Here is a 14,747-nt window from a genome sequence, read left to right on the forward strand (position 1 = left end):
ATATAGCTGTGCCATTGTATTTATTATACCATTTCCCTATTGATGAACATTAGGTTGGTTCCAGACTTTTGCACACTAGGCTCCAATGAACATTCTTAGTGCTTAGTATATGACATGATGGGGATTCTGGATGACAACTACAATCTTATTTAAGGTTTTGTATCTAATTTTTTCTGTAATTTTTCCTTGTCATACATTATCAAGAAAATCCTGATTCATACTAATACATAATTGTGAGTTATAAATATTTTTTAACAGCCTACTTTACAGTCTCTTCAATTATTAAACTGATCTAGGAGCTTTGATGAGAAGTGATAGGACATTTAAATTCAATGTTGGATCACTAACGATATATTTCCTAATTTATGTTATATAATAACTATTAATGTCCAACAAGACACTCACAAAGCTTACAAGAAGCACTGAAATCATCTTTTTTTGAGTGCCATTGGCTAATTGCTTCATATATACTATCTGATTTCATTTTTTTCCCCCAGCTTTATTGATATATTCTTGACATATAGCATATATTATGTTTAGGTTGTACAATGTGATGATTTGACACATGTATTTATTTCAAAATGATTACCTCAGTAAGGTTAGTTAACACCTCCATCTCCTCATATGATTACCATTTGTGTGTGTGTGTGTGGTGATAACATGTAAACTTTGCTCCCTTAGAATAGAGTAGTGGTTACCAGAGGGGAAGGGGGTCAGGGAAAGATGAAATGAGTAAAGGGAATCAACTGTATGGTAATGGATGAAAACTAAAATTTTAATGGTGAGCACACTATAGTGTATATAGAAGTAGAAGTGTAATCTTGTGCACATGGAACATATATTGTTATAAACCAATGTTATCTCAATAAAAATGTTTTAATTAAAAAAAGATTTACTCTCTTAACAACCATCAAGTACATAATACTGTACTGTTGATTATAGTCACCATGCTGTATGTGAAATCCCAGAACTTACTCATCTAATAGCTGGATGTTTGTTGCCTTTGACCAACACCTCCCTATTTCCCCTACCTCTCAGCCTCTGGCCACCACCATTCTACTCTCTTTCTATGAGTTCAGCTCTTTTAGATTCCACATATAAGTAAGGACATACAATGTTTGTATTTCTCCATCTGATTTATTTCACTCAGCATGATGCCCTTAGGGTCCATCCATGTTAAAAAAGGCAAGATCTTCTTTTTGATGGCTGAATAATATTCCTATGTGTGTGTGTACCACATTTTCTTTATTCATTCATCCATCAATGGCTACTTGGATTGTGAAACTGTCTTTAATAGCATATCGTAACATGTTGAGTTCCATGTTCATTTGGTACCACACAACTGACTATGAAAATGTGATGAGCACATGGATTGAGTAACTGCCTTTGTCTGGTGTTTCAGTACAAGCCCATGTGCTACAGTGGTACAGTTGTTTGTACAATTTTCTGTGAGTGTGCCTGGGAACTGGACAAAAGTCTTGTGCACAGCTACAACCTTAAATTACACATTTGCAAAAAATTCAAATATGTATAAATAATAGAGGTATATTCAAAGACTGCAGAAAAGTTAATTAACCTTGCTGTACAAGATAATGTGTCAGTAGACTCCAGTGTGTTAAGGTTTGCTTTATAGCATATTAGAATGAGCCATTTAAATGCAGTTTTATTTAAAATAGTTAAAATAATTTTAAATAGCAGTGATGGTTGCACAACAGCGTAAATGTACTTAATGCCACTGAACTGTACACTTAAAAGCTGTTAAAATGGTACATTTTATGTTATATATATTTTACCACAATAAAAATAATTTTTAAAACAAAATTCAAATTACAGAAACTCTACAGTATTTTTGTGGGTCCCTCAAGTATCTCTAAGGTCCTCAGGACCACAATTTGAAAACCACTGTTCTACAGGGTAAATACAGATACCCGAGCATGACATATGCTGTTTATGATCTGCCCCTAATTGTCCTCTGGCCTCATTATTTGTTACTCTTTACTTCGTAACTTGCACTGTTTTCCTATTGAACTACCTGTACTTCCTAAGTGTATGATGCCCTCTCTCACAAATATGTGCCTTGACATATGTTACTTCTCTGCCTGGAATGCCCTTACAATCTTTTTTTGTACTCTTCCCTCCTCCATCAGCATTGTCCTAGTCATTCTTCACAATTCAAGTCCCTCCTATTAAAACTCATTTGTACTATCTTTATCTTTTCCTTTAATATTATATTTGCAATTATTTTTTGTTGGTGTGTCTCTCTCCCTTTATATTTGTAACTCTTTAAAAGTAGGGATTGTGACTTATTCATCTTTGTATCTCTAAAGCCTAGCACAGTGCCTAGAATATTTAACATATTCACTAAATGATGAAAAGGACTCGAATGTATGAGCTGAGAAAAGTGGGAGAGTCCAGGATATCTCAGATTTGCTGTTTATTGGGTGACTGATTAGATGGTGAGACAATGAAAAGGAACAGTGCTGAAAGTGAAATAGATTTGCACTGAAAGATGAATTCTGTGTTGTTCAGGTCTGTGTTATGCAATGTCATCTGTGCACAGCCCACTGGAGGTTATTCAGTCGACAGATAAAATATAGCTTTGGACAACAGGAAAGCGGTCTGGTTTGGAGATGCAGATTTGAGGGAGTCATTAATACAGATATTTATTGGAACTCTAGGCAAGGATGAGGTAACCCAGGAAGAATGTATATAGTAAGCAAAAACCTGAAGACTGTCCAAAGAGAATACCAACATTTAATGGATGGGTTTTGGAAAGGCTACCCCATTAAGTAGACTAGGAATGATTGAGAATGGGGGATACAGTAGTCACATGGCTCTGGAGGGAAGACTTGAGAGTTTAAGATTTCTTTAAATATAGTTTCTACCAACCCCATCTTTTCAGCCTCAAGTCTCTCGTCTTTCCAAGGTACCTGGTGCCTCTAAGAGAGCAAATGAGCTCATTTCCTTAGAGCATAGAGGTTAGGATCATGGACTTTGGAGCCCAACTGCTTCATTTGAATCCTGACTCTGCCACTTACGAGCTATGTGACCTTAGGCAAGTTAGCTAACCTCTTTGTGCCTCAGCTCTTATATCTGTTGACACAAGGATAATCATGCTTTATGCACACTTTATGGGACCACTGTGAGGGTTAAGTGAGGTAATATGTATGAAGTTCCTAGAACAGTATCTGGCTTGTAGTAAACACTATATAAACTTAGCTGTTATTATCACTGTCATCATCATTATTGTCCCTTTGCAGGCACTTTAGACTGAGGCTCCTCCATCTTGCTGAGTCAGTTATTGCTCTCCACCTGTACTCTAAAAACATTGAAATCTCTTGCCTTGCCTGTTGGTATTTCCTCTCCTGTGCTCTGTGATCTTATTGGTTATTACTTTCTAAATTCCTTTTAATGGTATCTTAGTGGGGAAAGAAATACTGATAGTCAGTCTTCTATGTTTGAACAGAACTTCGTCTAATGTTCTCTGTGTTCTTTTTGTATGTGGTTTTGTTACATTGATTCCTGTGACGCTATATCAATTTTTATTGGAATAATGTGTGTCTAAATAATTACAATTTTATTTTTTGAAAGCCTTTCATACTTTTCCCCCTTTAGACTTTCGTACCAGAAGCATAACTATTTTTTCCCGAGTTTTAGAAATCTGTTTTCTTAACGTCTAGCGTACTGATATTTGACCCTGCACCTCGGTCCCCTATAACCAGATTCTCATTTCACTTACACTGTCAGTTCTTCCATGTGTGTCAACTTGAAGGCCAAAGCAGCCATTTCCTTCTTGCAGTATCCTTTTGCTGAAGAAATTGTCATGAGAATAGATAAGAACTGTATTGGGTGCTCTGCTTTCAGTGTCATGTAACTTAGCAAATAACTACATTATCTAAGTTTCTCTATCCTATTAATAATAACTTACATGTGGATAGCACTTTATAGATCACATTTGATTTTTATCATAGCCTCATGAGGTAAGTAAGGTATGTATTACACCTGTTTTATGGATAAAAGGAAAGTTTTAGTGACTTGTCCAAGGTCATACACATTGATAAGTACCAGAGGCAGAGTTTGAGCTAAGATTCTGTCTCCCAAGTAAGTTCCTTTTCACCCTATCACCTCTCAGTAGTTACTCCTGTAAGTCTTGTGACCAACTGCCGTAACAGATCATTCCCTTTCTCTCTGAGTATGCAGAGTGTATCTATACTATCATATTACTTCTTTTTCCCCCCTAATCTTCTCAACTGTGCTACCTGCCTTAGGCTTATACATGTTTTCTTCTCATACAGAGCAGGGTGTCTCAGCTGTTGCACTATTGACATTTTGGGTCAATAATATTGGGAGGCAGGGACTGTCCAGGGCATTGTAGAAAGTTTAGTGGCATCCTTGCCCTCGACTCACAAGATGCCAGTAGTACTCCCCCTGACCGCAAGCTGTGACAACCAAAATGTCTCCAGATATCACCAAATGTCCTCAGTTCAGTTCAGTCCAGTCACTCGGTCATGTCCTACTGTCTGTGACACCATGGACTGCAGCACACAGGCATCCCTGTCCATCACCAACTCCCAGAACATGCACAAACTTATTTCCATCAAGTTGGTGATGCCATCCAACCATCTCATCTTCTTCTCCTGCCTTCAGTCTTTCCTAGCATCAAGATTTCTTCCAATGAGTCAGTTCTTCGCATCAGGTGGCCAAAGTATTGGAGTTTCAGCTTCAGCATCAGTCTTTCCAATGAACACTCAGGCCTGATTACCTTTAGGAATGACTGGTTTGATCTCCTTGCAGTCCAAGGGACTTTCAAGTGTCTTCTCCAATACCACAGTTCAAAAGCATCGATTCCTTGGTGCTCAGCTTTCTTTATAGTTCAACTCTCATGTGTATACATGACTACTGGAAAAACCATAGCTTTGACTAGACGGACCTTTGTCAGCAAAGTAATGGCTCTGCTTTTTAATATGCTGTCCAGGTTAGTCATAGCTTTTCTTCCAAGGAGCAAAGCATCTTTTAATTTCATGGCTGCAGTCACCATCTGCAGTGATTTTGGAGCCCTCAAAAATAAAATCTCTCACTGTTTCCATTGTTTCCCCACCTATTTGCCATGAAGTGATGGGACCAGATGCCATGATCTTACTTTTTTGAACGTTGAGTTTTAAGCCAACTTTTTCACTCTCCTCTTTCACTTTCATCAGGAAGCACTTTAGTTCCTCTTCGATTTCTGCCATAAGAGTGGTGTCATCTGCATAGCTGAGGTTATTGGTATTTCTCCCAGCAATCTTGATTCCAGCTTGTGCTTCATCCAGCCCAGGATTTCGCATGATGTACTCAGCATATAAGTTAAATAAGCAGGGTGACAATATACAGCCTTGACGTACTCCTTTCCCGATTTGGAACCAGTTTGTTGTTCCATGTCCAGTTCTAATTGTTGCTTCTTGACCTGCATACACATTCCTCAGGAGGCAGGTCAGGTGGTCTGGTATTCCCGTCTCTTTTAAGAATTTTCCATAGTTTGTTGTGATTCACACTGTCAAAGACTTTGGCATAGTCAATAAAGCAGAAGTAGGTGTTTTTCTGGAATTCTCTTGCTTTCTCTATGACCCAACAGATGTTGGCAATCTGATCTCTGGTTCCTCTGCCTTTTCTAAATCCAGCTTGAACATCTGGAAGTTCATGGTTCACATACTCCTGAAGCCTGGCTTGGAGAATTTTGAGCATTGCTTTGCTAGCGTGTGAGATGAGTGCAATTGTGCAGTAGTTTGAACATTCTTTGGCATTGCCTTTCTTTGGGATTGGGATGAAAACTGACCTTTTCCAATCCTGTGACCACTGCTGATTTGATTTAGGTCATACTTGAATGGTCTAGTGGTTTTCCCTACTTTCTTCAATTTAAGTCTGAATTTGGCAATAGGGAGTTCATGATCTGAGCCACAGTCAGCTCCCTGTCATGTTTTTGCTGACTGTGTAGAGCTTCTCAATCTTTGGCTACAAAGAATATACTCAACCTGATTTCAGTATTGATCATCTAGTGATGTCCATGTGTAGAGTCTTTTCTTGTGTTGTTGGAAGAGGGTGTTTGCTATGAACAGTGTGTTCTCTCGGCAAAATTCTGTTAGCCTTTGCCCTGCTTCATTCTGTACTCCAAGGCCAGTTTTGCCTGTTACTCCAGTTATCTCTTGACTTCCTACTTTTGCATTCCAGTCCCCTATAATGAAAAGGACATCTTTTTTGGGTGTTAGTTCTAGAAGGTCTTGTAGATCTTCATAGAACTGTTCAACTTCAGCTTCTTCAGCGTTACTGATTGGGGCATAGACTTGGATTGCTGTGATATTGAATGGTTTGCCTTGGAAACGAACAGAGATCATTCTGTTGTTTTTGAGATTGCACCCAACTGCTGCATTTCAGACTCTCTTGTTAACTATGAGGGCTACTCCATTTCTTCTAAGGGATTCTTGCCCACAGTAGTAGATATAATGGTCATCTGAGGTAAATTTGCCCATTCCAGTCCATTGTAGTTCACTGATTTCTAAAATGTCGATGTTCATTCACTCTTGCCATCTCCTGTTTGACCACTTCTGATTTGCCTTGATTCATGGACCTAACATTCCAGGTTCCTATGCAATATTGCTCTTTGCAACATTGGGCTTTACTTCCATCACCAGTCACATCCACAGCTGGGTGTTGTTTTTGCTTTGGCTCCATCCCTTCATTCTTTCTGGAGTTATTTCTCCACTGATCTCCAGTAGCATATTGGGCACCTACCGACCTGGGAAGTTTATCTTTCAGTGTCCTATATTTTGCCTTTTCATAATGTCCATGGAGTTCTCACGGCAAGAATACTGAAGTGGTTTGCCATTGCCTTCTCCAGCGGACCACGTTTTGTCAGATGTCAAAAGTCCTACAGAAGCAAAATTGTCCCCAGTTGAGAGCTGCTTCGTATAGAGCTGCCTCCTTTCTCTCCTACCTTGTTTTTCTCTCCTGTGACAAATATACCCTTTTAATCTAGTTGTAAAATCTATTGTAACATGTGTTCATTATACTTGTGAAGTTCTAGTCCCCTTTTAAAGTTAAAATCTCAATTATTTATTTGTTGCCCTAGTGAACGAATACCTGAAGCTATTGAATAGTATTCTTGATCCTTTCCTCGCTTGATCCATTCTCAGTCTTTTAGAGAGAAGAGGAACTTTTGGTCTTACAACTTTATCCAGGCATTTTTCTCCATAGCCATCCTTGATCAGAACTTTTAAGTCTCTTCAGACATGTTCTTCCCAGTCTTTATGATATATATTCTCCATCCATGTCAAGAATTTCTCTCTTAACAACAGGAAATCAAATACTCTTTTGTGATGATTTCTTTCCAGAGAGACATTCATTTCCCTTGCTCCTTTCTATTCCAAAACCCCAACTCTCATTTGAATAAAAAATTCAGCCTTTTTATTCTTAAGTCTGTGCTTCTTGCTTAGATCACAGTACCCATAATTTCTTCTCAGGGCTTATCTGGGCTTTTGTTGTTGTTCCTGTGAAGTAATAGATGGACATTTTGCTTAATAGGTTTGAAACACCTCAGCAGTCTTTCTTTCACATCCCAGATGGGATATGGGCCAATAAGATGGCACAATGTTCTGTTTGGCTAAAAGGTGTAAGAAGAGAAAGAACTGAACTAATATGAGGATTAGTACAGGCAATGGTAAGGCTTGATTAATCTCAGCAGGATCTCCTTCACATCCTGGATGGGATAAATGGCCCTGGAAAATGGCAGTAGAAGGAAAAGAAAGAGATGGTTGCTTGATGGAACTTTTTTTGTCTTCATCATCATCATTCAGTTGCTCAGTCATGTCTGACTCTGTGACCCCATGGACTGCAGCATGCCGAGCTTCCTTGTCCTTCACCTTCTCCTGGAGTTTGCTCAAACTCATGTCCATCGAGCCAGTGATGCCATCCAACCATCTCATCCTCTGTCATCCCCTTCTCCTCTTGCCTTCAATCTTTCCCAGCATGAGGGTCTTTTCCAATGAGTTGGCTCTTCACATCAAGTGGCCAAAATATTGGAGCTTCAGCGTCAGTCCTTCCAGTGTATTCAGCATTGATTTCCTTTAGGTATTGAATTCCTTTAGGATTGACTGGTTTGATCTCCTTGCTGTCCAAGAGGCTCTCAAGTCATCTCCAGCACCACAGTTTGAAGGCATCAATTCTTTGGCACTCAGCCTTATATATTGGGATATTTGAGCATGTAAATAAACTGAAAAGAAGGAATTTGTAAAGGGAAAATAAATTGAAGATCTAAGAGGAAGGTGGAAGATTGAACGATCCAGGGTCCCTGGGAAAATTAAGGGAATAGAAACACCGGCAAAGGCTGAAGGGTAAATAAAGGTAGTTATTTCCTCCTGAAACAAGGAGAAGAACAGAGGAATCTGTAACAGCAAAGGAAAGACTGTGAAGTGAGGAGAGGGGAAGTTAGGGAGCCCTTGTGAAGAATTGATCACCATAATGTATTTGTTGAAATCATATACTAATAGAGTGAAGGTAGATTTCCAGTCTTGGAAATGATGAGTGTTTAGAATAGCTGCCATGGTGAAGGAAGAATGAAGAAGAGAAGATGGTCAATTGACCAAGGGTTCAGCCAAGGTCAGATAGCATGTTTTATAATGGATGAATCCAGTCCATTTGATTATGTAACTTTCTTCAGCATTGCAGTGTAGAGAGAAACACATGTGCACGTGCACACACACACACAGCTAGTTTAACCTAGGCCTGGGAATTGACATGGTGGGAATGGCAGAAGGTCGTGGGTTTAATGAGTGCTTGGGAAAGTATAACTGAAATGACTGCAGGGTTCAGAATAGGTAGTTTAAGGCCCAGGAAAGATGATCTACCAAGGGTATTAGAAAGAGTCAGTTGGTATTTCCCTGCTGGTCCAGTGGTTAAGACTCCACGCTTCTACTTCAGCAGGTGCAGGTTCGATCCTTGGTCGGGGAACTAAGATCCTTTGTGCCATGTGGTGCAGCGAAAAAGAGAAAGAAAGAGTGTCAGTAAATTTGTAGCCACAATAAGGGTGAAGAACAGCATCCATGAAAGAAACGGAAGGATGGTAGTAGGATGCAGTCAGAAAGGAATTTTGGAGTTAAGGATCTTATAGATATAGTTGTTATATAGATCTTATAGACCTATAAGGGAGTCCAGTGGCTGAATAAGTAAAGTAGAATAGCACTAACAATCGTCATGCCATTTATATATCATATAACTTTGTTTTGTGTAAGGTATCTTATTAACTCCCCGCCACAACCTATGAAGTGGGTAGATTTGCCCCTTCTGTAGAACTTACCTAAAATTGCATAACTAGTCAGTGAGAAAGCCAGGATTAGAACCTAGCCACCATTGCCCATGCATTTAACCATTATACTATATAGACTTTCCATGATTGTAATCATTATACTATATAGACTTTCCAAGATAAACATAACCATGAGGGCTTTCAAGGGACCTCAGAGATTATTACAATGTTTAAAAAGTAAACCTTGGAATTTAAGAAGTGGAAAAGAATGTTTACTCTATTTGAAGCAACAAGAGGAAAGTATAAAAAGTAAATAACTATACAAGTGGTTGTTGTCATGGTGATCTATTATCTGTCTGTCTGCTTTGTTTCCTTGGAAAAGGGCAAGAAGTGCCAACTGACTTACTTGTGCTTTCACCTTTGCCCTTTGAACTTTACTTAATTGGAAGACCAACTGTTTGAAAGAGGAAGAGATGGAAAGAAACTAAAATATCAGAGTGGACATTACCAGTTTCTACCAGCATTACGTTTATTCCCATTTCTACCCATACCACCTAGGGAAAATATGGTGTGTTTCTCAAAGAGCATAAGAATATTTGATAAGAACACTAAAGATTTTTAAATAATGTTTTTCTTTTATATAGAGCTTTCTGTTTGGGGAAAAAAAAGACACTCGGAAAAGTGAACAGGATTAAGAGGTTTCCTTAAGATTGCTAACTTAATAATTCTATGGGGTCTTTATTCTTTTCTCTTTCTCAGGATAGGTATATGTTAGATGTTACCAAGCAATTTAAATTTTCTTTCCTACTATTAGGTATTAATATTAACCGAGGCCTCCTATGTTTGGGAAATGTAATCAGTGCTCTTGGAGATGACAAAAAGTGTGGCTTTGTGCCCTACAGAGATTCCAAGTTGACTCGACTGCTTCAAGGTAAGCCCAAAGTGCCTCTAAGAAATAAGAGAGTAACTTAGAATGATAGTGATGAGAATGCAAAGATAGGACAGATATTAATAAAAAGCCAGATTTTTGGACTATTACATACAGAGCTGTCCAATTGATAAACTGGAGAGAGACCTGTTGGCAAGCAGGCTTCTAAGGTAATGGAAAAATGTCTTCATATATGGATTTGAGAGCCAAAAAAATCTGTAGAGTGTCAACTGTACTTAGCACTTTGTATCTGGAAATGAACTTGCTTACTGTATTTATTAATGCTGACAAGCAGAATTCCCTAAAGAGTTAAAAGCTACCCAGAGGAAGCATCCAAAGAATGTTTAATCCTAACAGTGGCTCCTAACTTACTTGGCCCAGGCCCTGGTTGTTTTAACCTGATTAACTGCTGGCGTCACAGTCTCACTTAAGGAGGACACATGCAATAGCATGCTAAACTATATCGTTTTACACAACAGAAATTCTTGATGTTTTTATATTGATGCAATAGGAAATTTGTAGATACTTAAGAATTATTTTCTTACAGCTCTGAGATTGAAGTCTCCAACCCAATGGACAGCTTTGCTTACGTCCTACTTGTTGGATTTCACTTCCTTCCATTATTCTTTTTCAGATTCTCTAGGAGGTAATAGCCACACTCTTATGATAGCCTGTGTGAGTCCTGCTGACTCCAATCTAGAGGAAACATTAAACACTCTTCGTTATGCTGACAGAGCAAGAAAAATCAAGAACAAACCTGTTGTTAATATTGATCCCCAGACAGCTGAACTTAATCATCTGAAGCAACAGGTTAGAAGGGACTTAACATTTGATGGGGAAAATTACAAGTATGTGAGTGGAATGATAGAGCTCCTATTTCTCAGCTTTTTCTCCACCAGGACTTTAGAGATGTTGGTTAAGCATTCTGTTAGTATGAAGACATGTTAAAGTAACTCCTATGAACATGTTTTTTGGTCATATTTAAGATTAGAGGGTGGCACTGGATATTTCACTGATAAAGAAGTGAGCAGTGAGAGATGGGGCAAGAGAGGTATGCAGGAGTCAGATCCCAAAGGTCCTTATATGACTGGTTAAAGAATTATAATAACTCAAGTAAACACTATGGCCTGAACTAAAGACAGAAGCAATAAAGAAAGGGGGACAAATTATTGATAGAAACAACAACAACAACAAAAACCCAAGGAGGTAGAATGTATAGAGCTTACAAATGTGGCTATAGATTTGATGTGAAAGGGTAGGTAGGGAAAATCAAAGTTGATCCCCAGGTTTTTTGCTTGGACAACTGAATAAATGGTAGTAACAATCATTGAGTCAGGGAATTTAGGAGGAAAATAGGGGTCAGACAGGGAAATGGAAATGATGAAATTCAGTTTTGGGCATTTTGAGTTTGAAGCTCTTGAGGGACATCTAAGTAGAGTTATTCAAACATGGCTGGGTATACAGGTTTATGTAGAGAGGTCTGAAGATACAGATTTGTATGTCATCAGCATTTAGCTATGACAAACCTAGACAACATATTAAAAAGCAGAAACATTACTTTGCCAACAAAGGTCCATCTAGTCAAAGCTATGATTTTTCTAGTACTCATGTATAGATGTAAGAGTCAGACCTTAAAGAAAGCTGAGTACCAAAGAACTGATGCTTTTGAATTGTGGTGTTGGAGAAGACTCTTGAGTGCCCCTTGGACTGCAAGGAGATCCAACCAGTCCATCCTAAAGGAAATCAGTCTTGAATATTCATTGGAAGGTCTGATGCTGAAGCTGAAGCTCTAATACTTTAGCCACGTGATGTGAAAAACTGACTCATTGGAAAAGACCCTGATGCTGGGAAAGATTGAAGGCAGGAGGAGAAGGAGATGACAGAGGATGAGATGGTTGGATGGCATCACTGACTCCATGGACATGAGTTTGTGCAAGCTCCGGGAATTGGTGATGGACAGGGAAGCCTAGCATGCTGTAGTCCATGGAGTCGCAAAGAGTCAGACATGACTAAGCGACAAAAGTGAGAATTTAGATGGTACCTGATGTTACAAAGTAGATGAAATCGAAAAGTGGCATGTTAAAGGCACTTACTCAATATTTGCTGAATGAGCAAATGGCAAAGAAGGGAGACAAAGGCTAGATAGAACTCAGGGGTAACAGCAGTATTTAAGGAAGGGGGAAAGGAGAGCCGACAACAAGGGAGATGAAGAAAGAGCAAACAGGTAGGAAGAAAATCAGTGGTTCATGGAAGACAAGGGAAGAAAGTTTCAAGGAGGGCTATCAAAAGTATAAATTTACAAAGAAGTGTAAAGATAAGGGTTAAAAAGGTCCATTGATTTTTTTTTTTTTTTTAATCACCAAGAAAGCTATTGATGACTGCAGTGAGAAGAGGGTCAGGGGAATGATGGGAACAGATTGCTATGGGATGGGCAGTGAATGCTAGACAAGGAAGTGGAGGAAGTTGGTAGGCTCTTCTTTCAAGAAGGCAAGATAAAAAAAGACAGTAGCTGGTAGTCAAGGGTCAAGGGATATAAATCTGTGTTTTTTTCTTTTTTTTGAAATATGGAAGAGACTTCAACATATGAAAGAACCAGAGACTGGTTGAGATAGACTTGGAGAGACTGAGAATAGGAATGAGTTGATAAGGTGTTTTCTTTTAGTTGAGATCCTCTGCACAAATAAAGAGGGCTTCACCTTAGACAGTAGAGGGGATACCTGCCCATAAGACTAGAAGAAAAGAGGTTAGAATAGGAAGGATACAGTGACACTAATTTAGATAAACAAGAAGGGAAATTGAGCAAAATCAGCCTGATGACCATTTTCTTCTCAGAGAAGTGGGAGACAAGGTCATCTTCTAAGAGCAATCAAGCAGATGATAGCATAGAGGGATTGAAGAGAGCTCAAAAGGCTTAAAGTCTTGGAAATGGAAGAAGTAGTTGACTAGGAACGTGAATTTGTGGTGGTATCAGTATGACTGTGCAACAGCTCAATAGCACTGGCAGAATAGCAGGTAGCGAGATTGACCCCCTTGCCAAGGGTGTCAGCTTTTCTTGGTATAGTACTCTTCCCAGTGGGAATCTAGTGTTTCTCAACAGTCTAGTGCTCACTCCATCTCTAGCTTCCTCCTCAGTGACAATAATTACAACTCATTTAATCTGTTGTCTTTTCTCCTTTTATTGTCCTTTATTTCCTTCCTAAGGTTCACTGTAGAAAATATAAGTAATTTACCTGTTTGCAAAATCACTTTAATTGTAAAGTACCTTATTCAGTGCTGCTTCTTTGTTTGCTTTCATGTGTACTCCTATTGCCAGAAATGCTTTTCTTCCTGGTCATTTATTTGTTCATCCATTCCAACAATAAATATTTACTGGACACTATTATGTGCCAGGTACTGTGCTGGAATATATTGTTGAGCAAAGAAGATCGTTTCTGCCTTCATGGAACTCTCCTAGTGGGAGAGACAAACAAACATTAAGCACACAATCATAGCAATGTATTATAAACTGGAATAGTGTACTATAGGGCACTGTGAAAGTATGAACAGGCTCTTCTGTTAAATATCTACTCTGAGAAGAAGGCTTCCCTGAGGTAACTACGTTTGAGCTGAGATCTGAAAGACGAAGTAGGAATCATCTATGCAGAAAAGAAAGAAGATTCCAGAGAAAAGAAATACATGTTGTTGTTTAGTTGCTAAGTTGTGTCCAACTCTCTGTGACCCCTGGGGTGTAGCCCACCAGATTCCTCCATCAATGGGATTTCCCTGGCAAGAATACTGGAGTGGTTGCCATTTCCTTCTCCAGGGGATCTTTCTGTCCCAGGGATTGAATCAGCATCTGCTGCTTAACAGGTGGCTTCTTTACCACTGAGCCACCTGCAAAGCACAATAGTGTGTGTATCAAAGTATAATGGGAAAGAATATTGACAATGCAGCCAAGCTTCCCGGGTTCAAATCCTGGCTCTATATCTCACTAGCTATGTACCCTGGGCAAGTTCTCTGTGCCTCAGTTTCCCTATCTATAAAACAGAAATAATAATAATAATAGTACCTGCTTCATAGAGTTTTTATGAGGGTTAAATGAGTTAATACATATAAAGCACTTAGAACAGTGCCAGACATATAGCATGTCTGCAAAGGTCTTGAGTTAGGAAGGAGTATAGTGCATTTGAAGACCTCAGAATGCCATTGTGGCTAGAGTGGAGAGAGCAAGGAATGGGTAATCCAGTCTGAGACTGGAAAAGAAACAGAGGCCCGATCGAAGCCTCACGTACTATGTTAAAAATTATTTTAAGCTAGGTGGCAGCATTAATAATTTACACTTTTGAAAGATGGTATGGCTGCTGTACACAAATAGATTATGGTGGAGCAAAAATATACTCATGGAGACTACTTAAGAAGTTACTGCAGTGGTCCAAGAGAAAGAAAAGTGGTGGCTTGGACTTGGGGTGGTGGTGGTGATAGAAAGAAGTGACAAGTGGGTTAGATAAGGGGGTGAAGGTATGACACCCAGCTTTCTGGCATGTGAAACTGCATATTCACTGAACC

At 39.0% G+C, this 14,747-nt stretch overlaps 1 protein-coding gene across 2 annotated transcripts in view; it reads left to right on the top strand.

Annotated features, from left to right (window-relative positions):
* The window catches only part of KIF4A (kinesin family member 4A), a 131,080-nt gene that overhangs the window by 43,180 nt on the left and 73,153 nt on the right, over positions 1–14,747 (top strand). For both annotated transcript variants that reach the window (XM_044936992.2, XM_006074201.4), the window contains exons 8-9: positions 10,089–10,205; positions 10,837–11,012. In XM_044936992.2, the coding sequence (XP_044792927.1) occupies positions 10,089–10,205; positions 10,837–11,012 (293 nt within the window). The remainder of the gene's footprint in view (positions 1–10,088; positions 10,206–10,836; positions 11,013–14,747) is intronic.

This window comes from Bubalus bubalis, chromosome X, assembly GCF_019923935.1.
Source record: "Bubalus bubalis isolate 160015118507 breed Murrah chromosome X, NDDB_SH_1, whole genome shotgun sequence".
NCBI classification, from domain to species: domain Eukaryota; kingdom Metazoa; phylum Chordata; class Mammalia; order Artiodactyla; family Bovidae; genus Bubalus; species Bubalus bubalis.